Source organism: Ictidomys tridecemlineatus, chromosome 4 (assembly GCF_052094955.1).
Source record: "Ictidomys tridecemlineatus isolate mIctTri1 chromosome 4, mIctTri1.hap1, whole genome shotgun sequence".
Taxonomy (NCBI): Eukaryota; Metazoa; Chordata; class Mammalia; order Rodentia; family Sciuridae; genus Ictidomys; species Ictidomys tridecemlineatus.
In genome coordinates this window covers 5,663,795-5,688,896 of record NC_135480.1, presented here as the reverse complement: position 1 = coordinate 5,688,896, position 25,102 = coordinate 5,663,795, and the positions used below count along the sequence as shown (strand labels likewise).

At 54.0% G+C, this 25,102-nt stretch overlaps 4 protein-coding genes across 11 annotated transcripts; 2 read left to right on the top strand and 2 right to left on the bottom strand.

Moving 5' to 3' along the window:
• Position 1: 1 nt before the first annotated feature.
• Positions 2 to 8,029, top strand: LOC144376961 (uncharacterized). The gene is made up of 4 exons (XM_078045513.1): positions 2 to 1,311; positions 3,031 to 3,279; positions 3,859 to 3,926; positions 7,523 to 8,029. The coding sequence occupies exons 1-4, from the start codon at positions 1,267 to 1,269 to the stop codon at positions 7,539 to 7,541; spliced, it is 381 nt and encodes a 126-aa protein (XP_077901639.1). The 5' UTR covers positions 2 to 1,266; the 3' UTR covers positions 7,542 to 8,029.
• On the bottom strand, positions 3,273 to 6,516 carry Gpr152 (G protein-coupled receptor 152). The gene has a single exon (XM_021731675.3). The coding sequence runs from the start codon at positions 6,347 to 6,349 to the stop codon at positions 4,658 to 4,660; it is 1,692 nt and encodes a 563-aa protein (XP_021587350.2). The 5' UTR covers positions 6,350 to 6,516; the 3' UTR covers positions 3,273 to 4,657.
• Cabp4 (calcium binding protein 4) lies at positions 7,634 to 12,710 on the top strand. The gene is made up of 6 exons (XM_005333545.4): positions 7,634 to 8,252; positions 8,627 to 8,657; positions 8,737 to 8,880; positions 9,950 to 10,059; positions 10,366 to 10,513; positions 10,605 to 12,710. Exons 1-6 carry the CDS (start codon positions 7,773 to 7,775, stop codon positions 10,631 to 10,633), a joined length of 942 nt encoding a protein of 313 aa, XP_005333602.2. The 5' UTR covers positions 7,634 to 7,772; the 3' UTR covers positions 10,634 to 12,710.
• Positions 12,711 to 14,001: 1,291 nt separating this feature from the next.
• Tmem134 (transmembrane protein 134) lies at positions 14,002 to 18,514 on the bottom strand. 8 transcript variants are annotated; one of them, XR_013437392.1, is made up of 8 exons: positions 18,258 to 18,514; positions 17,358 to 17,422; positions 16,807 to 16,896; positions 16,617 to 16,693; positions 15,144 to 15,985; positions 14,601 to 14,821; positions 14,428 to 14,481; positions 14,265 to 14,343 (listed from the first exon to the last, which is right to left on the bottom strand). XR_013437392.1 is itself a non-coding variant. In XM_078045508.1 (7 exons), the coding sequence occupies exons 1-7, from the start codon at positions 18,429 to 18,431 to the stop codon at positions 14,261 to 14,263; spliced, it is 588 nt and encodes a 195-aa protein (XP_077901634.1). In that variant the 5' UTR covers positions 18,432 to 18,514; the 3' UTR covers positions 14,002 to 14,260. The 8 variants fall into 8 exon arrangements, 5 of the variants coding, with proteins under 5 accessions (XP_077901634.1, XP_077901635.1, XP_077901636.1 ...); XR_013437393.1 differs by having other exon boundaries at positions 14,265 to 14,307; XM_078045508.1 differs by lacking the exon at positions 15,144 to 15,985 and having other exon boundaries at positions 14,002 to 14,343; positions 14,601 to 14,645.
• Positions 18,515 to 25,102: the final 6,588 nt, after the last annotated feature.

The window sequence follows — 25,102 nt, the reverse complement described above, 5'->3', positions numbered from 1 at the left end:
GCGGGGCCAGGAGGGCGGAGCTCACGAGCCGCACCAGCAGCCCCCGGGCGGGCGGGCGGCCGGGGTCGGGCGGCGGCGGGCCGAGCGCGCTGCAGGTGCGTCGTCCGCGGGAGTCGCCGGGATGGGCTGAAGCCCGGGGTCCGGGTCCCGCACCTGGGGCCACGCCTCCTAGGCGTCCCAGGAACGCCCCCGCCCGCCTCCAAACAGTGTCTGCGCGTAGTTTTGCTGCGTGTTTTTAAGTTATAAGCACGAGTGCTCTCGGCTCGAGGTGTACATAAGGCCACACTCAAGGAGCCAGGCAGGGGTGGCCCAGCGGTCCCATTCTTCCCGGTGGACACTCGTGGGTCTTGCAGCGGCGGCTTCTTGTTTTTTCTTCCAGTGCTGGGGATAGAACCCAGGGCCCCAAACATGGTAGGCAAGTGCTCTACTCCTAAGCTCCACTCCAAGCGCTTTTTATTTTATTTTGAGGCCGAGTCTTGCTGCCCTCAAACTTGGGCTCCTCCTAAGTCCTTGAGCTGCTAGAGCTTCTTACTAAAAATCAAAATGAGGCCGTGGCCTGAAGATCCCCGGCACTTTCCTTTCTTTCCTCCACCACCTCCCTGGAGGCCTGGCCATCAGTCCACAGGCCTCTGCCTCCTAGATCCACCCAATCCTGTCTCACCCTGGGGGACTTAGGTGTCCCGGTGGGTCCCACAGGCTGAGCACTAGTTACTTCCTCACCCTGGGAATCCACCGGCCTGGGTGACTAAAGGGTGCTGGCAGAGTCTCTCCCAGGAAGAGAAAAGGGAGAGGGAAAACGCAGAAGAACCCAAGAACCCCTGTAAGGGCGGCTTATCTCTGGCGGGATGAAGAGCCCTGTGTGGGCTGCGCTCGACCTCCGTCTCATTCCCCTTGCCACGCCCTGTGAGGAGACAGGCCTAGAGAGGCCAGGCGCTGGCTTGGGTCACCCGCCAGGAGTCAGCCTCCATCCGTTTGGCTCCAAGTCCTTGTGTTTCCCACTGCTCCACAACCCCTAGGGCTGGCCTGGCAGGAGTGGGGACTGGGAAGCAGCAAGGAGGTGTGTCCGGGCCAACAGGCCAGGGTCTGTCTAAAGCCCACACCAGCCCCTGAGGCCCCAGTTCTATAAACCCCCCTCATGTGAAATACAATCCCAGTTGTATGTCCCATCCCACCCTGCCTCACCTGTCTGACCCTTGTTCAGCACCTGTCACCCACAACAGCCTCTCCCTGCTTGTGACCCAGTGATGCTGACCTCCAGTCCCTGAAATGTACACCTTCACTCCAACCTCACGGCCTGGCTGGTACCTGATGGTGCGTCCTGTTCTCTCCTTCCTTTTGGATGCTCTTTCCCAGGTCTTGAAATGACTCTGTCTCTGCTAAGGTGACACTCCCCCCACCCTGCAGTTCTCTCCCTGCTACCCCTCTCACTGGGCCATCTCTGGCTCTACTTGTTCTCATTGCCTTTTTTTTGGGGGGGAGGTAATGGGGATTGAACTCAGGGGTGATTTACCACTGAGCCACACCCCCAGTCCCAGAGTCCCAGTACTTTTTATTTTTGTTTATTTATTTTTATTTTTTCATGGTGCTGGGGACTGAACCCAGGGCCTTGTGCATGCCAGGCAATCACTCTACCAACTTAGCTATATCACAAGCCCTCCTTTTTATTTTTTTATTTTGGGATAGTGCCTTGGTAAGTTGCTGAGGCTGACCTCAAACTTGTGATTCTCCTGCCTCAGCCTCCTGAGTCACTGGGATTATAGGCATGCGCCTGACTCATTGTTCTTAATAGCTACTGGATGCTATATTTTGGGAGTATTTGTGTATTTGTTGGTGTCTGCTTCACCCTACCAGGATGTCAGCAAATTGAGGGCAGGGGTTTTGTCTTGTTTCCCACTGTACTTTCAGCACCCAGTGAGGCCCAGCACCCAGAATGTGATCACTTAATGTATAAGTGAGCAGCAGCCCTGAGTGCAGAATTGAAAAATGTTCTCGTCCACAATTCTCACAAACAATGCTTTGCATGAGAGGGAGGGGCTCTCTCACCTACAAAAGGAAGGAATCTCCCAGAAGGCCACAGGAACCTGGTTCCATGGGGTGTGTTGGGGTGAGGTGAGGGGATGTAGAATGTTTTGGGGGTGAACGAGCCCTCTCTTAATGTCCTCTTTCCTCCAACACAGACCATCCCTGTGGGTCACTAGGAGAACTCCTCTTTTTCCTGCAAAACCCTTCAGGTCACTGCTCTTTTCCCTGCACAACAATTATTCATTGTGGGAACAATTCCCCTTGGGGACCTTGGAGGTGGGGCTGGCTCCCTCCCCAAGAGATCGGGTTGAAGATGTGCACTAGTGTTGAAGGCGGGTGGCTGGCACATGGGTAAATCCCAGCAACGCGGGAGGGCAAGGCAGGAGATTTCAGATGCCAAAGTTCCAGGCCAGCCTGGTGACTCAGTGAAACCCTGTCTCAAAATAAAAAAAATAAAAAGGGCTGGGGATGTACTCAGGGTAAAGCCCTCCGGGGTCAACTCTCAGTACCAAAAGAAAAAGAAATAAAAGGCTTTGGAACCCCTGCCAGGAGAAAAGAGAGAAGCAGGGGCACAGCAGAATGCTCCAAGGGGACAGAAGTCCACCTCCCTCAGATGTGCCCTGTGACCGTCAGAAAAAGGGCGGGGCTTGTGGAAGAAGAGGCAGTGGGCGGGATGGGAGGACAGTACCTGGTGGGCAGGTGACCTGCCCCATGGGCCCTGGCCCATGGCTCAGCACTGCTCTCAGGCTGGCTAAGGCCTGGGGTGCCCACTGGCATCGTCATGTTGATGGGTAACGATCATTGAGCACTGACTCTGTGCCAGGCAATGACCCAAGCACTCCATAAAGATCAATCATTATGATCCCCATTTTGTAGGTGAGCAAACTGAGTCCAAAAGAGACCAAGAGCTTTGCTGGAAGTCACCCCTGCCGAATGGTGGAGCCAGGAATTCAAACAACCCCTGAGGGGTACCAGGGACCCCCCTGAAGCCTGCCCCCGTGTTTCCAGAACAGAAGCCCAGCCAGAAAAGCAGCTGGAAAGTGCAGAATAGAGATTTGTCAGAAGAATGAAATCGACAAATCCACGCCTGTTCGGAGATCCCCCAGCCCTGCATGCACCAGGAATCCGTCACTGAGGAATGCGGTGATCATACTCTGGGGTCGCCACCATGGCCACCCATTTATGGCCTTCCTGTGCCAGGGGGTCATCCATGGCCACAACCAGCAGCCCTGCAGGGGCTCGTCCACCCTAACTAAGGTAAGAGCGAGCTAGGAACCCGAACCCAGAGCGGAGCCGCCACTCCCAGGGCAGCACATCAACAAGCCTTGCTAAAGGGACAGCGTGGGGAAGAAGGGAAGGGAGAGGACTCAGAACCCTGGGGAGGGGGAAACAGGTGGGTGGGAGAGGGTGGGGGATGAAGGGAAGCGCAGGGAGACCTATGGCACTTTTGCTTTCCCTGTGGGGTCTGCAGTGGAAGGGGAGGAGCTGGCTGGCCCGAGGGCTCACCTTTGCCATTCCTGGGACTCCTGGTGCCCTGAGCTCTGTGCCCTTTGGACAGCCTCCTGCCTCTGCTCTTGGGCTCGGATGGGGGGAATTGGGGGCCAAAGTGAGCTGTACCTGCAGCCCCCACAGAGAGGAGAGTTGAGCAGTCCTCCCTGGGGGTTGGGGCACAGGTGGATGCTAGTTGGACCCTTGAACAGAATCCGACCTTGAAGTCCCCTGGAGCAGGCCCAAGAGCAGAGGTGGCTATGTGCTCTCTCGGGCCACTTGGGTGTCCCCAGCCTAGGCTGTTCACAGAATCCTAGGTCACTCTCCTGCCTGCCTCCTCCCCTTCAGCCCCGGTCCTGTGTGCAGGAAGGAAGAGGACACCGGCTCACTGAGCCCTTGCCGAGTGCCAGGCTGCTGTGAGTGCCTTGCATACTTTCTCATTTAATTCTCACAAGAGCTGATGAAAAGGAGCTAAGAAAGAGAGGTAACTTGTCCCCCATCACCCAGTCAGGCTGTGGCAGAACTGGATTTGAATCCAGGCTTGGTAGCTCTTGCCTCTTTTCTGCCTGCCCTGGGAGGGGAAATCCTGCACCAGCCTCGCTGTCTGTTGGAGGCAGGCAGGAGATTGGTGGAGAGGACTTGGCTTGTGGGCCACTAGGGCCTTGGGCCCTGCTTGGAGCCACAGGTTCATGGAGGCCTCCTTTTCCTGCAGGAACTTTTCCATTTGGTGTTCTTGTGTCTAGGCTGGAGGACAGGCCAGAGGAGGACAGGGAGTGAAGGATGAAAGGGAGATCTGATTGGACCCAGGGAAGTCCCCCTGTTATCTTCCTCCAGCAGGAACAAGGCACAGAGGAAACAGGCGTCTAGGGGTATTGGAGGACAGAACAATTCGGACACCATTAGCTGTGGCCTAGGGGGCTTGGGTGACTGTGTGTTGGAACAGCCATGGAAGGGCTTGGTGTGCCCAGGGTCGGGGACTCACAGTGAACTCTCTGGGACTTTCACATGCTTTGTTTCACTTCCCTCCTAGGCCCGAGGGGCTCCGTGGGAGTTTTAGTGGCGAGTCCTTCATGGCGTCCACCATGGCTGGTTCTCTGGCTCCCTCTGGCTCTTCCCCTGCCCTGGAGGGCTGGACTTCCCTAGGCCCTCACGTGGGGCCTGGGCTGGAGGCTTCCTCTGGCGGGGCACTGCCAGGGCTCTCTCCCTCAGGGTCAGGCTGTGTGGCTGGGTTCCCAGAGGCTCCCGAGGTGGGCCCTGGGGATGGGCCAGGGGAGGCTTCATCACAGGGGGTGGCGGCCAAGCCCGAAGCAGAGGCGCGGGTGTGAGCCTCAACCACTGGCTGTTCCTGGGCCACAGCATCCGACCGTGTCTGCGCCGTGGGGCTCACCTGAGGCAGGGCCACGGCATCCAGTCGTGGCTGGGCCGCAGCCATGGGCCCTGGCAGAGTCAGGCCCTCAGAGCCCACCTGGGGCTGGGGCTCAGCGGGCGTGAAGCTGCCTGGCTGCTCCTCGCAGAGAGCGGCTGCAAAGGAGGAGAACACGGCGCGCAGCAGGGCCCGGAGGTCGGCACTGGCCACGAGGCAGAGGAAGGGGCTCAGACAGCTGTTGAGCAGGATCAGGTAGTCCGAGTAGACCAGGGCCTCCCAGAGCAGGTACCCGGGGTAGAGGTCCCACAGGAAGGCCAGGTACAGCAGCTGTGCCAGCTGATAGGGCAGCTGCAGGACCACATAAGCTGACAGAATGGTCTTGGCCACGCGGGCAAAGCCATGGCAGGCGGGGGGCCGGGGCTGGTGGCGGCAGCGGGTCCTGCAGGCGGTGGCCTGGGTGAGCGCGTGGCACACCAGCAGCAGGAGGAACGGCAGGAAGCCCCCCAGGATCTCGAGCATCCGCAGGGGCAGCTCCTCACTGTCCCAGAAGTCCAGGCAAATGACCAGGTCGTACCACCAGACGGTGGCCTCGGGGAAGACCAGCCAGGGCACACTGAAGAGTGTGGCCAGTACCCAGACCCCAGCACAGACCCACAGGGGCAGACGGGCTGGGCGGCGCCCAGGGTACCAACGCGGGCACAGTGCCAGCAGGCAGCGGTCCAGGCTGAGGGCTGCCAGCAGAAAGAGGCCGGAGGAGTAGGACACACCCCACAGGAAGTAGTAGAAGCGGCAGGCAGCTGTCCCCAGTGGCCAGTGCCCTCCATGCTGGATCTCCAGAATCTGAAAGGCTGCTGCCGCCAGGAATAAGAAGTCGGAGAGGGCCAGGCTGAGCAGGAGCAGGGCCAGCCTCGTGCCCGCCCCATGCCGGGCCTGGGAGCCGGCCAGCCACGCCATCAGCCCATTGGCTGGCAGCCCCAGGAGCAGCAAGGCCACTAGGAAGACTGTGTCCCAGCCACCCTGTGGGTAGTAGTCCTCATCGTCCAGTTCTGTGCGGGGCCCACGGCCAGCAACGTCCAGGTTGGCTTCCATAACAGTGTCCCCAGTGTCCTGCTGGACATGGACTGGGCACCTGCTGGATGAATGAAGGCACAGATGACTGAGTATGAGACACAGGGCATGTGCATCTCCCTGCCAATCACTGTCCCTCCCTGATCTTGTCCTTGAGTAGTCATCTCCATGTAGTCCTCTGAGGACCCATTTTATAGATGAAAGAAGGTTCATTGAGTTAGTGAATTGTCCAAGGTCATGGACAGGAAGGAAACTACCAGAACTTAAGCATCTGACCATGGAATCCATGAGTCCAAGCAGACCAACAAAGGCTTTCAAACACTGAATCTTTTTTATTTTTTTTTGGTGCCAGGAATTGAACCCAGGGGCCACTGAGCCACATCCCCTGCCCTTTTTATTTTTCATTAAGAGACAGGATCTCACTAGTTGCTTACAGCCTTGCTAAGTTGCTGAGACTGGCTTCAAAGCTCCCGCCTCAGCCTCTCAAGCTGCTGGGATCACAGGTGTGTGCCCCTGCTCCAGGCCCAAATCCACTGAATCTTGTCTCAATAAAACAGTGAACTCCTATATGAGCTAAAAGGACACTGAAGAGCACCCCCCCGCAGGGTTTCAGGGGACAGAGTTTGAAAACCAGTTGATCGGCTCTTTACAAGATCCCTTTATGCTTGATTTTTCTGGGGTTCAAGTGTTTAAAATTCCAAGAGGGGGAGGGCTCTGGGTGTCATGGGCCCATAGGAGTCTAAGGCTGGGCAGGCAGCCCCTCCCTGCGTGCATGCTGCTCAGGAATTTGGGGCGAGGTCTGAGCCTCAGCACAGGCAGCTAGGGGACCTATCCCAGGAGCAGTGTGCGGCTCTTCAGCATTCTCTGCCCCCCCCCTCCCCTTGCCCTTTCCTGCTTTCGAGTGCTTAGGCACAGGTAGCTCTCGAAGAGGGGGCTTTGCAGGGTAAGGAGGGGGAGATGCAGTTGGGGCACCCAGGTTGGGAACTCAAAAGGCCTGTGGTCCCCACCGCACCTTCTCCAGCCAGTGGACGGGAGAAGTGGTAGCTAGGGGACAGTCCAGATGCCAGCTGGGCTGGATTCCGCCTGAGGCCCACGGCTGCAACCACTTTAGCCCATGGCTTCCCCACACTTTGGTGCTCTTCCTCTGCAGACCCCTATTGGATCAGAATCCTGGGCACCCTCCCCCAGGGCCCTGGCCATGGTGCCTGGCTTACCTGTGAGATGCAGGCAGCAGCTGGCCGGAAGGAGCAGGGCGTGCCTGCTGCCCAGAGGCCCAGCCACCCACCACCCCACGCCAGGGCCCGCTGCGTGGCACTCTGTGACATGAAGGCGGGCAGGCAGGAAACCCAAGCTGAGAGGAGATCAATCATTCATGGGACCGCTCTCCGGGAAACCCTAACCCTGGCCCAGTAGCCAAATGACCAGCCAGGGCCCCCATCCTGATGGGGCCAGACAACAGCACCATGCCTGGGCCCCTCCCGCAGGCTGTCAGCCCCTGCGGATCCAGCTCCACTGACACTGCACCTTGGCCCCTCTAACCTGGCCCCTCTTTTCGGTGACACTTGCCCTCTGTTTCAGCCAGGATGTCACCTCATAGGGGCCCCTGGGGGCAACGTATCACCTCCTTTCCCACCTCCCCCTTGCTCAAGTCGCCATCTCCAGATGAAGAACTGGGACTAGGTGTGCTCAACAACCCGGTTTCCAGCCGCAACGTGGCAGAACTGGAGTTGGAAACTAGGGGCAGCCACATGTCCTGCCCCTCTCTGCTGAGGACATTTCTGGTGACCAACCTGGCATTACCCTGGCCACCCCAGGGCAGGGGGCAGGGATGAGGTCCTGGGCCGCCTGCCTGCTCACCCTAATCCCCCTCAGGGCCCATCCCAGGCGATCAACTCTAAGGCTGGGGGCGCGTAAGCAGCTTTATGGGTCCCAAGAGCCAAGGGTGCTCAGGGACGCTGTGCTCCTGAGCCCTGCCGTCCCTTCCTACATGGCCACAGAGCAGAACCCCCAGAAGTCCCCTGAGGGGGTTGTGGCCCCTGGCAGTGGTGCTGAGGGGGCCCCCTTGACTAGGAGGAAGAGCAAGAAGGAGAGGGGACTCCGAGGGTCCCATAAGGGCAGCTCTGGTGAGCAGACTTCTGTCCAGGGCCCTGAGGCCCCAGGGAACAGCAAGGATCCTTCAAAGACTGGAGAGGGGCAGGGGGGGCCACCCCTCACATCACGCCGCCAGTCCCATCGACATCGTGCTGACCCCCAGCAGGATGCTGCTCAGAGGACATACGGGCCCCTGCTCAACCGCATCTTTGGGAAGGTCAGGGGCTTGGGCAGGGCTGAGGGTCTCAAGGATGTGGGTGGAGATTCCTATCCTTTGGGGACAGCCCTCCTAGCCCCTAAGTACCTGGGCCCCCCCGCTTCTTCTGCTGCAGACTTGGGGTCTCAGGCGCTGGTGCAGTGGGCAGAGCCAGGCTTCAGAGCTGGGGCTCTGTGGAACCCACTCGAGGTGCCAGGGGCACAGAGTAAGGGCTCTTTGCTCCTGGGACCCTCGGGATTCAGCTGCCTTTGCCCCTGGGTGGTGGTGGTGGTGGGTGGCCCTGCCCAGGAGCAGGAGCACAGGCAGGGGCTGGAGGAGGAAGGACAGACAGAGCCGTGGCTGGCTCTAGGGACATGCTGGACTATTGCCCACAGGACCGTGAGCTGGGCCCAGAGGAGCGGGAGGGTAAGTGCCTCTCCTGACTGTGGGGGTGGGGAGAGGTGTCCCTGGGCCTGCCCACCTGCACAACCTCTCTCCCTGACAGAGCTGCAGGCCGCCTTCGAGGAGTTTGACACTGACCGGGATGGCTACATCGGCTACCGGGAGCTGGGTGACTGCATGCGGACCCTGGGCTACATGCCCACGGAGATGGAGCTCATCGAGGTCTCGCAGCACGTGAAGATGCGCAGTCAGTGACGGGCCCTGCAGGGCGGCTGGGTGGGAGCCTGCCTGGCGGTGCCCAGCTCAGGGCAGCCCTGGTCTCCAGGAGGATCACAGGGGGAGGCAGGGGGGGAACTCCAAGAGCCCGTCAGGGGCCATGGTGGGTGCGAAGGAGAGCCTCCAGGGTGGCAACAGGACATTGGTCCCATCAGGTGTGGGGACACCAGGTCCACGCTGCAGCCTCCTGGTGAGGGGAGCGGGGCAAGGGTGGGAGGTGGGTGATCCAAGAGCGGCGTCTGGGGCTCAGGCTGAGAACCTGGCCTCCGGCTAGGGGGCTGTGGCCTCTGCACACCCTTGTTCCTTCCCCCTGGGCCTGCGCTGCCTCCTGGCCTGGCTCCTCCTACCGGGTGACGCAGGCTGTCTGCAGGGACTAACAGGGCTCCCTGTCTCCCACCCTCCCATCCTCCCCATTCCTTGGGGCAGCTGCCTGAATTGAGGTCACCTGGAATACAGTCTCAGGAGGCTCAGTGAGGCCTGGTGTGACAGTGCCCTGGCTGCCTTGTGACTAAGCGCTGTGAGGTTATCATTGCTGCTTTGTCCTGGGGCGATACCAAGTCCCTTCATTCCGGGATCTCTGTGGGTTATTTTCTTGCAGTTTCCAAAACAGGCATGTGATTTGTGACTGGTGTGTGCGCGCAGGGCTGTGCTTCCTCCTCTCCCCCAGAGCTGTTATTTGGCCACCGGTGCCTTATGCGATTGGCAGCATCTTAGAACCCAGGGACTGCTGGGGGAGGGAGGGTCTAAGCTGCCCAAGGCCATGCATCTCAGCAGCAGAGTCAGAGTCTGAACCTGGCGGCTCCGCTGCAAACCCTGGTTTCTTTCTCCCATACCCGGGTTCTTCACAGAAAGCAGAGGCAGCCCCAGTCCCCGGCAGCCCCAGTCCCCAGCAGCCCAGGGGACTGAGTTCCAGCTTCCCACCCCACAGTGCCGGCATGGGATATGTCCTCCTGAATGCAGAGCCTTGGGGGGGGGGGTTGCACCCTCCCTTTTGATGTCCCATTTGGGGCCAGATTGTGACACTGTGTCTGGGTCCACAGTGGGTGGCTGTGTGGACTTTGAGGAGTTTGTGGAGCTGATAGGCCCAAAGCTGAGAGAGGAGACGGCACACATGCTGGGGGTTCGGGAGCTGCGCATCGCCTTCCAAGAGGTGTGGAGGTTGGGTGGGCCCAGGGGGCAGGGCTGGACAATGTCACTTCTGGGAGACTGGTGGCCTCAGTCTTCAAGATGAGGCCCAGGGATGTGCAGAGAAGGCTAGGCTCATGTGCAGCTGGAGGCATGAACTCTAGAGCCTTCCAGAATCAGGAGGCCCCATCTTGGCAGGGGAGGATGGGAAGGTTTGGTGGGTGAGGTGGTGGTGGAGGTGGCATCTTGCCCATAGGCAGTGAGTGGCAAGAGTGGAGCTAGTAGAGGGGAAGCTTAGGGTGGGTAGAGCTGAACTGTGCCTGGACCCTAGTTTGACAGGGACAAGGATGGGAGAATTACAGTCACAGAGCTGCGGCAGGCAGCACCGCCTCTTCTCGGGGAGTCACTGGAGGGTTCTGAGCTGGATGAGATGCTCCGAGACATGGACCTCAATGGGGACGGCACCATAGACTTTGATGGTGAGTCGCCTCCCAGTCACTCCTGTCCCTCCAGCACCCAGGAGGATCCCACTTTCTGGACAGGCCCAAGCCCCACTCCTCTCTCCTGCAGAGTTTGTGATGATGTTGTCCACCCACTGAGACCTGGGGCCCCAGACACCAGCAGGGCCCAGGCTGCACACCCTCCCCCCCACGAAGAGGCTCCAGGATGGAAGAGACCCAGAGGCCTCCCAGGACCACACACCACCAGGGAGTCTGCTTGGATGTCTCAGCCACCTTTATGCTCACCTACCCCTGCTGGAGCTGCCTGGACGAAAACCTGCCCTCAACTGCCCGTCATCTCCACTGTGGGTGAAGTTTGGATCTCTCCCAAACCTCGGCACAGGCAGTGTCCCAGCAGGGGGAAGTGTTAGCGGATCCCCAGTAACAGTGAATCGAGAGGGTGGCTGGATCCCGCTCATTCCTAACATATATAAAAAGTCTTTTTAAAAAAATGGACTTGAAAGAAGGGGATGACCCCAGTTTCCAAAGAAAAGAGACCAAAGTTTGGCACCTGGCTAGAGGACACCCACGAGTGACAGAGACCTACACAAGTCTGCAGGCAGGGGCAAGAAATGAACCTCACGGATACATTCCAGGGTCTCAAAGGGCTGCCTTGTTCCTATCTCCACCGACCAGTCTGGGAAAGTGGCAAGGGTGCAGATGTTTAGGGCCTTGTGGGGAAACAAGTGATCCTCCAGACAGGGGCAGGGATGATGGGGCATGTGGAAATCTTTGATGCTGTCCTAGAGAAGGCTAGGTTTGTTGGTTAGCATCAGACTCTGTTGACCACTTAAGGGAAGCCATTAATACAACAGGAATAGACTGTTCCACTCAATACTCAAATCAACAGAGGAGGAACGGGGTAGATGAGGAATCTTGATTAAACCAATAGAAAGTTGGGATAGAGGGTGAAAAAGGCAAAGAAAAATAAAATACATAGAAAATATTAAGACAGAAAGTAGAAATAATTCTTTAAAAATCAATTATTACAATAAATATAAATACATTAAATTTGTTAGTTTAAAGTCAGAGAGTCCCAGTCCCCAAAGAAAGTGCTAATGGTGTGGGGGTCTGGCTTGTGGTAGAGTACTTGCCTGACATGTGTGAGGCCCTGGGTTTGGTCCCCAGCACCACACACAAAAACAGAAAAACAAAAAATTTAAAAACATTAGGTTATTTTTCTTATAACTCACTAAAAACAACAGTGTTTTAACCTGGGTAGAAATTTGCTTGCCCAAGAAAAGTCTGTAGGTGGAGCCCAACTGTATATATTCTTCAAAGACCCAGGCTCCTTCTGGCTGACTGCTCTGCCATCCCTAGGGAGTGCCCATATTTATTTGTTTTCCTGGTGGCAGGATGGAGTCAGGAAAAAAGGAGAAAGAGGAAAAGAGTATGAACAATCTGGCTGGCCACAATGGTGCACACTGTAGTCCCAGCCATTTGGGAAGCTGAGGCAAAAAGATTGCAAGTTCAAGACCAGCTTCAGCAATTTAGCAAGACCCTGCCTCAAAATAAAAAATTAAATTAAATTAAAAAGGCCAGAGATGTAACTCAGTGGTTAAGTGCCCCGCGGTTCAATCCTCAGCACCTGTGCCTCCCCCCTTTACATCCCAATAGACAGAGCTTATCACATGACACACCTAGCTGCAAAGGGTATTGGGAAATGTAGTCTTTACTTGTAAGGTCATGTGCCCAACTAAAAAATCAGGGGTTCTTCTACAAGGGCAGAGAGCAGATACAGAAGGGCAGATCTCAGATTCTTCCCCATTGGTGAGTCAAGGATACAGAAGACACACTCAAAGAATAATGACAAGTGGAAGGCTGAAACTGATGGCTCAGATAAAAGATTTACCAGGAGAAAATTAACCAAAAGAGAGCTAGTGTAACTATGGGAAAATCAGATAGAAATGAGCTATGGGGCAGAAGCATAAGGGATAAATGGAGGCATGAATCACTAAAGAAATCTATATGTTCCTATTAATGTCTTCAAAAGAAATTATATGCAGTATATATTTAGAGTTTAGAAGTATCGCTATTCACGGGCTGGGCTGGGGCTCAGTGGCAGAGTCTTGCCTTGCATGTGTGAGGCACTGCGCTAGATCCTCAGCACCACATAAAATTAATAAATAAAATAAAGGTATTGTGTTCATCTACAAATAAAAACATTTAAAAAGAAGTATTGCTGTTCATGCAATTTGGGTTGGATAAATTAACCAGAAAAATTTACGTCCTAGGCTGGGGGTGTGGCTTGGAGGTAGAGGGCTTGGCTGGCATGCACAAGGCCCTGGGTTCCATCCCCAGCACCACAAGATTGTGACTGTGTTGCCTACCTGCTCACTGAAGTTTTTGTAATTTTTCTTCTTTCCTATATTTGTTCTAAGATACTTTTCAAATTGCAATTTTATGTGAGCAATCTGTATGTCTTGATTTTTTTCTAGTTTTTAATCTTACAAAACTATTGGTCCATGATGGATTAGAAATGTAAACTGGTCCTTGCCCACAGCTAGTTTGGGAACATTGTTTAAAGAATTCCTTCATTCAAAGGGGATTGAGGGTGGGGGGGCCTGGGGGGGCCAGGACAGCAGGAGTAATGGTGGGGATCTGGGAGTTTATTCATTCAACAAAGGTGCAGGACTCTAAAGGTGTGTGCTGTCCTGGTGCTGCAGACTCGGGCAGGTGGGCAGCCCCTCACTAAGCACACTCATGTTTAGTTGGGGACAATACACTCCTTTAGCTTATCCTTAGGTTGGGAGGTAGGGGACACGGGCCTGGTTTCCCTCTCTGGCCTCTCCCCAAGTGTCACAGAAAGGTTCCTGGGCCCAGGGCACTGGAACCCTGGCTTCTATTTCTAACTGTCAATTAGCCTTGTAAGAACACGATGAATGGTGGCTATGAGCTTAGATTTTAGGGTTAAGATTGTGTTCTTGGTTCCTAAGGTTCTGAGATGCTTTGATTTTCCAAAATTCTGGGATAGTCTGTTTTTAGCATTCTGAGGTCTTTGATCCCGAGGCTCTCTGTCATGAGGCCCTGCTTCCCATGCCCTGTTCCCTGGTTCTCCCAACTCCTGGGGCTGGGAAGTAGGGCAATGGACCCAGGGGGCTGGGCCACTGCTGCCTCATGGCCCACATTCAGGGCTGGCTGTGGCGGCCCAGGGCCCAGAGCCCTGGAACGAGGCTAGCAGCCTCCCATACAGGTGCTGGTGCTGCCTCTCTGGGCAGACAGGGGTGGGCTGAGTCTGCTCAGGGCTGGGACCAAGGAACACTGGAACTGCCACTTCCAAGCCCAGCTTTGCCCCCAACATATTGTGACCTCAGGCAAGTCTCAGAGCATCAGGATTGTCCTGCACATCATCTGGAGGTCGGTGACTCTAGAAGCCCTTTAGTCTAGCATCAGGCCTTTTCTCAGCCTTGGTGTAAGAGGCCATGGTCAGGCTGGCGGGCTGGGCCGGGAAGAGCAACTATCCCTGCTGGAATTAACGATCCTTTTATTAGCACAAAATAACATCGACTCAACACTCCAGGGCCTGAGAATAAGTTAAGGCACAAAGCAGGCAAGGGGTGGCGCCCCACACTTCCTGAGCAAACTCCTGGGGGTATGGGGTTGCGAGGGTCCCAGAGGACCTCTTCCCTTGAGAAGAGGCGCACAGTTCGGAGTAGCCTCCCCGCGCGAGGTGACGGCTCGGCCTCCCGGCCTCGAAACGCAGGCATCGACCGTGCCGCCAGCGGCTCACTTCTCGAAGTAGGGCAGGTAGAAGAACTGGAAGCCCCGGTGGCCTTTGACGGCGCAGTAGATAAAGATCACGTGGTAGACTGCGGGGCGGGGCCTGTCAGTGCGAGGCTCCGCCCTTCTCTGCCCCCCCCCCCCCCCCCCCCCGCCCTGGCGCCCGCTCGCACCTCCTGGGACCAGCAGCAGGAAGCCTGGCACGAAGAAGATGGCGCTGGAGACACCTGCAGAGGGAGGCGGGCAGGCTTAGGGCGAGGGGCCCTCACTCTGGCGAAAAGGGCCCACCAAGGACCCTCGGGCGCAAGGCCAAGGCTGCTGCCTTCGGGTGGGAAGGGGCGCTCACCTGGCGAGGGGGCCGCCTCCAGTCCCACGCCGACCAGGATCAGCGCTGCACACAGATGGCCGCGGGGTGAGGGCGAGACTTCCACCCCCACCCCGCAACCAGGCTCAGGCCGAGGAATGGTGTCCCCCGCCTGAGCAGATGCCCCTGGGTGGAGACCCTCCCCAGGAAGTTCACCAAGTTCTATCTTCAGAGCAGGGCACCTGGCAGGCCCTGGGGAATGTCTGTGAAATGAGTTTGGTGTGACCTGTCATTCTGCTAATACTTAGGGGACACCTCCTGCATGCATGGTACTGGGAATTCCCAGGCAAAAGGCAAATGAGGTCTCTGCCCTCATGGCCCTTCCTTAGTGAAGGGTCCAAGGAGAACCTGAAAGCTATAACCCAGGGATATGGTGGGGAAGAACAGGGCAGTGTGGGAATCCAGAGGAGTCCTGCTGGAGCCAGCCAGGGGACCAGGGAGAGGGTTCCCCAGGCAGTGACATCTAAGCTGAGCAGGGGTGGCAACAGCAATAGCAATCACAGTTAATACTTAAAGATCACTTACCAGGCTCTGCCAGCCACTGGGCTAAATGTGTTACATGCACTGCCTTATTTAACTGTCACCTTGACCAAATGAGACAGTTACAAGATGAAACTGAGGCAGAGAGGGGAAGCAGTTGGAAGGTGGAGGCTGGCTAACTCTAGAGGCTTTGCTGTGGGCGCCATTCAGGCAGAGAGAGAATTCAGACAGGGGAATAGCACAGCAAAGGCTCAAATTTGGAGGGAACTAGGCTTTCTAAGAGCTTCTGGTGTTTGGCAAGACTGGACAGGAAGAGCGCAGGAGGAGGGATGGTAGGGCCTATAGCACCAGGTAGGGATACGGACTTTGGTGGAAGACAGTGCGTTTGGGGGAAGGTGGAGAGATCATGCCTAGGTCTACTTTTCAGACCCACAGTCCTCAGTTCCCACTTAGAGGGCCACCATGGACTGTTGCCTGCTTTGTGTATGCACAGAAAGCCTCAAAAAGTGGTCCCCTCTCTCTCCCTGCACCCTGGCCTAGAGCTGCTGCAGGCTCCGCCCTGTTTTTCTAATTTCTTCAAGGGCCCTCTGTGGGTTGCTGGTGGCCTCCAGGCCTGGCAGTCACAGATGTGGGCTTAAATCCCAGCTCATCAACTTGCAACCTGGGCAAGGCCCTTCACCTGCCTGACCTGTGTCCTTATTTCCAAAGCTGGGATGGCAATGATGCTTGCTTTGCTAGGTTGTGGAGCACGCGCCAGTGGCCAGTGCCATTAGTGCCCAGTGTGCAGTGGTGATGGAAAGTAGCAGCTCCCTCCTCTGCACTCAAACACCTGGAGCTGGGCCAGGCTTTCTGGCCAGGGGGCCTGGCTGGTGGGGGCTTTGACCTTCCTGGAAAAGGGAGGGAGGAGGAGCCACAGTGACTGTCACCTTCCTTATGGACCCCTTATGGCCATAAGGAATGCTGGATCCTTTCTGGGAACCCTGCCTCCTCAGCCCCGTATAATGAGAAGCCTGAGATTCAGAGACATTTGTCGGTGAGATCCGCCTGCTCTGGGCCTCAGTTTCCCCATCTGAGCAATGGGGGTGGAGAGGAGTTCTGATCAGTTCTCAGACTTCAGAGAATGGGGAGTGACAGAGCTCTGGATCAGGGTGGCAGACACTCAGCATCTCTGGCCACAGGGTCACCCATATCCCTGAGCACATTCCCCTACACAAAGTTCTAGGCCCTGCTCTCTCTTTCTGTGTGACCTCTGAAAGGTAGAAAGTAAATGTGCCTTTAAGTAGACCCAATAAATGGTAGCTGGTACAGGTTCCGTTTCCAGCTCTATGTGTGATTTCCTGGCTGAGTTACCAGGAGCCTGGGCCTGCCCATCACAGGCCTCAGTTCCTCACTGTAACATGGGGAGGGGTGATGGAAGCTAGCTGCCTCCTTGGATGCTGGGAGGTCCAGTGTACCAAAGGGAAGCAGAGCCTTCACGGAAGGAGGGAGGGGAGGCAGGGGCACCCTCAGGGCACTCACCTGTCCCCAGCAGCAGGAGCAGGAAGGAGGCTAGCACAACCCGGAGGTTCTTCTGGATCAAAGGATGTTTGGTCCAGCTGGACGGTAGGAGAGCAGGACCGGTATGAAAGAGGCAAAGGGTGTGGAGGAGAGAGCCAGGGCTAGGGGCTTCAGGCACTAGGGGACTGGGCTCAAGTGAGCAGGGTCTCACCTGCAGCAGGAATGGTAGGTGTGCTGGGTGCTATTGCTGATGGTGCTAAAGGACCACTGGGAGCTGCGTATAGATGTTCGGCCAGAATCCCTGCAGGTGGGGGGAAGGGGGAAACAGGGAATCCTTTGGGACAGGAGTCCTGATGAAGAGTGTGTGTGTGTGTGTGTGTATGGCAGGAACTAGGGCTGGCCTCTACGGGAAAGAGGATCCTGAGCAGAGATAAGGGCAAGGAGGAATTCAAGGGTGGGGGTTTCTGCAGGGCTACCTATAGGGGAAGATGGGATGAGAGGTCATGACAGGTGACCTATGGGAAAGTGAGGGTCAGACCTGTCAGATAAAGAGCCTGGTAGGGTTGGATGGGTGAGAATGCAAACTATAGGGTGACCAGCTGGACAGGGAACCCCACAAGGGGAATGGGGCTAGGAATTTTTCATAAGACTGAACACAGCAGAGCTGTGTGTAGTGGAGTGGGGGGCTGGGTAGGTCCCTGTGGACAGGAGCCAGATGCATGGGAGCTTGGGGAATGGGGTGGGTCCCCACCTGGCCCTGACCTGGTGCTGACTCCCCCATCCGGTTCTGGCGAGGCCTGGGCTCCATCCTCATCATTCTCCAGGTTCTGTTCCAGAACACAGGGTTCAGGGGGGTTGCTGGGCTCAGGCCCTTCCTCACTTCTCTCTTGGAGAGAAGGCAGCCCACACAGCTGTTGGCCTGGCTGCGTGGCCGCCTAGCAGCTGCTCTCTGGCCCTCCACCCTCCCAGTAGAACGGGTTTGATGATTCACAGAAACCGAAACCCAAGTAGAAGTGGGTGGATGCTGGGGGCTTTGGGGAACAGGAGTCGGCAGAAGTCCCAGGGGCAGGGGATCTCCCAAGTTTGGGGACAGGGTAGAGCACTCAGGATGCTATTTCAGGGGCCCATCATGGAGGGAAAGAGGGAAAGAGAGGCCTAGAGTTCCCGGGTTTGGGGCACAGGAATCTGGTTCAGGTAAAGGATCCAAGGGCTGTTGGAGGTTTCGGAAAATGAGGACTTCCAGTTCAGTGGGAGACAAGGGGTGGGCAAAGACAACTCCTCATGTGGGTGGGGCCTCAAGCTCTAAAGGGGTGCAGGTTCCTTTCAGACCATCCCGCCTAGGGCTCAGGCTGACGCTCCGCATAAGGGCAAGGTTTCGTTGATACAGAAGGTTCCCTAAACCCCGCGGGGGAGAAGGGTCGGTCCCCAGGATGGGTGGGGACTCCGTGCGGTTCTCCACCGTGGCTGCGGGCTCTCCAGCGGGCTGGGGACCTAAATCGGAGTGGAGAGGCTCTGGACCGGGGTCTGGATCAGGCGTCACGTCCGGGAGCGGCCTCCGCTCCGGCTGGGGCCTCTAGGTCTCGCCGGAGCTGCGTCTCTCCAGGGCTCGGCCGGGGGTCCCGACTGGCCCGGAGCAGGGGTGAGGTGGGCCGGGCCGTTCACCTGGTAGCGCAGCCGGGACTGCTTGTCCTCGTCGGCAACCTCGAACCGGGCCCGGCGCTCGAAGTGCAGCGGCCCGAAGCGGGCGACCCCGCTGGACTCGGGCCCGGGACCCGCGTCCTCCAGGGACAGCTCGAAGGCGTCATCGATGCTGAACTGGGGCCGGGCGGCGCTCATGGCCGCCTCCGGCTCAGGAGCCCTGCGCCGCCGCCATCTGCGCCTGTCAACCCCGCGTCGCCGCGGCCCCGCCCCCGCCCCACATAGGCCCCGCCCCGCCTCGCTCCGCCTCGCCCCGCCCTGAACAGGCAGGACCTATGGAGCGCCGAGTGCACTGAGGGAGGGGCCGCTTCCTGCCCGGAGCCGAGCAGGCCCGCAGCGCCGCCCAGAGGCCGCCTCGGCGAGTGACAGCCGGGCGCGATCCTGGGGCCTGACACTGGCTCGGAGGGCCTTGCATGCCCCAGCTGCCCTGGGCCCACAGGCGGCCTTTTGCATCCCATCTGGTTCCTCCAGTGCCAAGGAGCCTGGGAGCTGTTTTCCCACCTTGTTCACCACGGCCCTGAGTGGAAGGAGTGTTCTTGCTATTTTGCCGATGTGGAAACTGAGGCTGAGTTTTTCTCTTACTGTCCTCCAGTCCAGTCTCCATGCAACAACCAAAGCCATCTTTAAAAATGTATCTTTTTCTCTCTGTATGTTATTCTTAAATAAAATTTATTTATTTATTTATTTATTTATATTATGGTCTGGGCATGTAGCTCAGTGGAAGAGCCTATGCAGGCCATGGGGTCAATCCTGAATCCAAACCAAAACCAAAAGAATCAGAAAGAAACTTTAAAAAGTATGCTAGTCAATCTCTCCTCTTATTGTAATTGAATAAAATCTGAACGCTTGATTAGGGCACACAAAGTTCTGAATGCCTCTGTGCCTGTCCACCTCTTCCACCCTCCCCAAGTCCCCCTCTGCCCTTTCCACATCCCGCTCAGCCACACTGCGCAGGCCAAGCTCATGCCCACCTCAGAGGCTTGCACATGCTGCTCCCTGTGCCTGGCGGCACTTAACCTTGCTCCTCTCACAGCTTTTGTTATCTTCATCCTTGCTCAGTCGTCACCTCTCAGAGACTGTCCTCAACTGTGCAGTCTTTAGTGAGCTTTGCATCACGTATTGAATTCCATTAATTCATTTCCCCTTCGTGGCTTCTCATCTTCCCTCTTACCTCCCTTCCATCAGACCACAGCCAATCCTGCCTGGCCTGAATGGCACATGGCGAATCTCCTACGTGAATGTGCTTGCAATTGACAGACATGGTGTCAGCTATCAAGCTAATTCTGCCACTTAATCTTCACATCTTTCCACTCACCGGTAACGTTTTCCATGTGCATCTCATTTGTTGTTCCTAGTGGCTTGCAGGTTACAGCACATTGAACTTCTGGGGCTTTTATTATCCGCCTCGCCCCTGTGGTGATCACACTCAGGTTGGCCTGAGGTCCCCATTACACACACCGCTGACATGAACATCTTCTTTCTGCCTCTTTAGATGTGGGAGAGCTCTCCTCGGGCAGGACTCCAGGTCACAGGGTACATGCCCTTGTGATTTCTTGAAGCTGGCAGATGCTCTCCTGAGTAGCCATGGTGTTGATACACACACACACCTGGGTGCTTCTAGTTTTCTCTTATCACCTGTTGTCATCCAGCTTCCTGGGTTAGCCAGTCTCCTGAGTTGCAAATGGTGCCTTATTGGTTCCTTCCTTCTTCCTCCTTCCTTCTCTCCCTCTGTTCTTTCTTTTGTTTCCCTCTCCTCTCTCTCTTCCTGTGTGTGTGTGTGCGCGCGCGCGTGTGCTGGAAACTGGACCCACTGAGCTACTTTGTACTTTTTATTTTGAGACAGGGTCTTGCTAACTTGCAGAGGTGTGGACAATAGGCTGTGCCCTGCTGGAGTTACTCCTTTTTTTCTTTTTTTTGAAGTTGTAGATGGACAGAATGCCTTTATTTTATTTATTTATTTTATGTGGTGCCAAGGCTCGAACCCAGTGCCTCACACATGCTAGGTCAAGTGCTCGCCACTGAGCGACAGCCCCATCCCGGGAGTTACGCCTTGAGTAACTCCTTGATATAACAGGCTGTGCCTAAACCAAAGTCACTCCACTTTGTAAAGCAGTAGTTTACAATATGTTGCTCCACTTTGAGTCCAAGTGCCAAGGTAGAATGACTCTACAACATATTTGTACAAGTAAAGAACCATCATCTGCCCGGCACAATCATAAAAACACAAATTGATAAATAACTTATTGGTGCCAATTTATCAGACAGAATCAGGAGCACCTGGACCTGTGCCCACGCCAAATCACACCAGGAACACTGGACACAGGAACTCATCAACCTCATCAGATGTGACCCCATCACCTCTGACCCACAAAAGAAGAAGCCCCCCAAGAATGGACACGGCAGCAGCCTGTTATGTTATTAGCTATGAGGTACCCCCAAAGCTCATGTGTGAGACAATGCGAGACAGTTTAGAGGTGAGGTGACCTAATCAGTGCCTTCATTCCCTGACCGGGATTAACTGGGTGGTGACTAGGCAGGCGGGGTGTGGCTGCAGGAGGCGGGTTCCTGGGGGTGTGCCCTTGGGACTTCTCTTTTGTTGTAGTGAGGACAGCGCTCCTCTCTCTCTCTCTCTCTCTCTCTCTCTCTCTCTCTCTCTCTCTCTCTCTCTCTCTCTCTCTCTCTCTCTCCTTCCTGGTGCCAGGTCCCCAGTGCCTTCCTCTGCCACACACTTCCGCATGGTGTCTGCCTCATCTCCTGAGGAATGGAGCTGGTCGTCGGTGGACTGAGACCTCTGAAACCGTGAGCCCCCAAATAAACTTTTCCTCCTCTAATTGCTCTTGTCAGGTCTTTTGGTCACAGCAATGAAAAAGCTGACTGAAACACACCCTGACCCCATCACCTGGTCCCTTGTCATGAGCCTCGCCCAGGCAGATCGCCTCCGTGATGAACCTCTGTTTCTCTGGGGCTTCCTTCGGCTCAGGGTGGTTCCTCTTGCCTGTGAAGACAGGCAGGGCCCCCGCGCAGCTGATCTCTGCCTGGACAACTCTGTGAGCTGGTTAGTTAAAACCCTTATCTGGGGCTGGGGTTGTGGCTCAGTGGCACAGCTGCTTGCCTAGCACGTGAGGCACTGGGTTCGATCCCCAGCACTGCATTAAAAAAAAGTAAACAAAATAAAGGTATAAAAAATATTTTTAAAAAACCCCAACCCTTATCTGACCACCTACAGGGACTCTTTACCCTCTGCCTGTGCTCTTGGCAGAGCAGCCTAGAACCCTAAGAGACTTGAGTGTTATAGATATTAAAACTTAAGAGTGGGATCAAAGAATCAGTGATGGTCTGGTTTTTGACTATTAGATGGCCTGCAGGGACGCAGTGAACTGCCACCACTGAAAGTGGTGTCACTTGTGAATTTATTATATTCAATGAATTCTGGCCGGGCGCAGTGGTGCACGCCTGTAATCCTAGTGGCTGGGGAGGCTGAGACAGGAGGATCAAGAGTTCAAAGCCAGCCTCAGCGAAAGCAAGGCACTAAGCAACTCAGGGAGACCCTTTCTCTAAACAGAATACAAAATAGGGCTGGGGATGGGCTCAGTAGCCAAGTGCCCCTGGGTTCAATCCCCAGCACGCCCAAACAAACAAACAAACAAACAAATAAACCCTACATGTGGAAAGACACAAATGTGTTTGCTCTACGTTGATGCATAGCTTGCTCAGGAGACTGGCCTCAGACTTGGGATCTTCATGCCTCACTCAGCCTCCTGAGTCACTGGGATTGTAGGAGTGGCTTCTCTTCCTCTTCTTAGAAGAAAAAAAAAAAAAGGAGGAAGAAAGTGGTGCTTTATTTTGATGGGGGTATCTGAGGACTGGAGACTTAAGGCAGGTTTCAGGCACTTACCATTGAGGTTGCCTCCTCTGTGAGTTGCCAGCTCACATCTTTGCCTTTTTTTTTTCCTTTGGGGTGCCTGGCCTTTCTTCTGCTGGTTTGCATATATAAGTATTAACCCTTTGCAGTTTTATTGTTATTATTTTAAAATATTTTTTTAGTTGTTGATAGACCTTCATTTTATTTATCTATATGTGGTGCTGAGAATCGAACCCAGTGCCTCACCCCTGCCAGGCAAGTGCACTATCGCTGAGCCACAGCCACAGCCCCTATTATTATTTTTATTTGTTCTACTTAGTTGTACACGACAGCAGAATGCATTTCAATTCATATACACAAATGGAGCGCAACATTTCAATTCTCTGGTTGTACACAGTGTAGCGATGTACCATTTATGCAATCATACATGTATCTAGGGCAATGATTTCCATCTCATTCCACCATCTTTCCTACCCCAGAGCCCCTCCCCACCCTCCCCTTTGCCCAATTCAAAGATGGTCCATTCTTCTCATGCCCCCCCCCCCATCCATCATAGATCAGCATCCATTAATCAGATAAAACATTTGACCTTGTGCTGAGGATGTGGCTCAAGCGGTAGCGCGCTCGCCTGGCATGCGTGTGGCCCGGGTTCGATCCTCAGCACCACATACAAACAAAGATGTTGTGTCCACCGAAAACTAAAAAAAATAAATATTTAAAAAAAATTCTCTCTCTCTTTAAAAAAAAAAATTCAACCTTTAGTTTTTTGGGATTAGCTTACTTCGTTTCTCTTAGCATGATATTCTCCAACTCCATCCATTTACCTTCAAATGCCATAATTTTATTCTCTTTTAATGCTAAGTAATGTTCCATTGTGTATATATACCTCAGTCTCTTTATCCACTCATCTATTGAAGGGCATCTAGGTTGGTTCCACAGTTTAGCGATTGTGAATTCAGCTGCTATAAACATTGGTGTGGCTGTGTCCCTGGAGTAGGCTGATTTTAAGTTCTTTGGGTATAGACAGAGGAGTGGGATAGCTGGGTCAAATGGTCCAAGTTTAAATATAGGGAGCAAAAGATTACTTCAAGAGAGAGATAGAGACTCTGGGAAAAAAAGAAAACAAACCAGAAGTCCTTGAAATGTTTGTTTTTTACAGTCATTTATGTTTCCTTATTTTCCTCCCGGTCTTTATCTCCTTACTTTGTCTAAGGAGTTTTTGGTTAAAGAAAAATTGCTCCTTTTTTTGTCTTTTTTCCCCCTGAGATGAGGTCTCGCTACTAGGCTCAGGTTAATCTCCAACTCCTGGACTCAAGGACTCCTCCTGCCTCAGCCTCCTGAGTCTCGGGGACTGCAGGTGTGCGCCATCTCACCTGTAGCCACTCCTTTTTATGTGGTCAGATCTGTCAGGCACGTGCTCCTGGAGTCTTGCTTCAAGTGTTGCCTTGCAAGGTCACAAAGCCTCAGCTGAGGATCCTCCCGCTTCTTATTCTGCTGGCCTCATGGTTTACTGTCCAGAAAAGTATTGCCCCAAAGCCTTTCAGACTGGCCCTGGAGCCAAGCCTTCTGGGATTACAGCTCTCCTTCTCACTAGTTTTGGGAACTTTGAAGGCTGGGATAGGGAAGGTCCTGCATGTGAAAAATTCGGTACACCCAAAAACAAACAAAAAAACTCAGCAAGCAAAGTAAATAGTATTTTACTGCATTACTTCTTTTTAAAAATCAAATTTAAGACAAAAATTCTTGATGAACAAATTATTGAAATTTTTAAATAAGATAGAACTGGACTTTATGCAGATCATCCTGATTGCCTGGGCCCTAGTCCCGGCCTTGCCTTGAGCTAATGACATGATTTTTCTGTGCCTCAGTTTCTTCACAGGTCAGCTGGAGGTAAAGACAGTGTTTCTCATAGATTTAATTCTAAGTTCTTAAAAAGTACTCCTAATTATTATTGGGATTTCATTGCACGATTTCAGGAAAATCACTTTTTTTTTTTTTTTTTTTTGTGGTGCTGGGGATTGAACCCAAGTGTGCATGTGAGGCAAGCACTCTACCAACTGAGCTATATCCCCAACCCCCAAATCACATCTTTTGATGTTAGGTTGTTCTATTCATTTACAACAAGTTATTTTAGTAATTTATGTCATTATGTACTAATAAAATGTTTTTTCTCCAAAAAAGTTCTGAATTGTGTTTTGGTTTCCTAAAAACTTTATGGGTTTTGTTGTTGTTAATGATATTTTATTATATGCATACATGCATACAAATGTGTGTATGTGTGTGTGTGTGTGTGTGTGTGTGTGTGTGTGTGTGTGTATTTTTTTTTCTGGTGCTGGAGATTGAACCCAGGTCCTGGTACATATTAAATACATGCTTTCCCACTGAGCTGCACCCCCAGCCCCTATTTTCTATATTTGAGTTGGTTTCTGATGCTCAAAGCATTGTTAATTATTGCTAGCTTATTTTGTATTTGGGTAACATTAATGAGCTCATTTGTTGGTCTTTAGATTTTTTGTATTTTCTATGTAGACATAATTTGCCAATAATGTCCGTTTGCCGTCTTTTTCTTGGCCTATTGCTTTGGCCATGGATTCTAATTCTGTTCTACAAGGCATCAGTGACAGAAGGATCTTGAAGAAGATGTGAAATACTGTTATTCTATCATAAATTGTGAATGGCTTTTATCAACTCCAAACAGTTCCTCTTTGTTCCTATGAGTTTTTATGATAAACAATCATAAAACTTCAAACGCTTTTTCTTCATATTTTGAGATAAGCATAGGCATTTTCTCATTTAGTCCACTGATGTGATGAATTACTGTAATGGATGTTCCTAATGTTAAGCCATTCTTACATTCTTGGAATAAGTTCTACTACTTGATCTTCACACATTTTTTTGGGGGAGGGGTGTCTTTTCATGCATCATTTTGGAAATATTTATTCTTTTA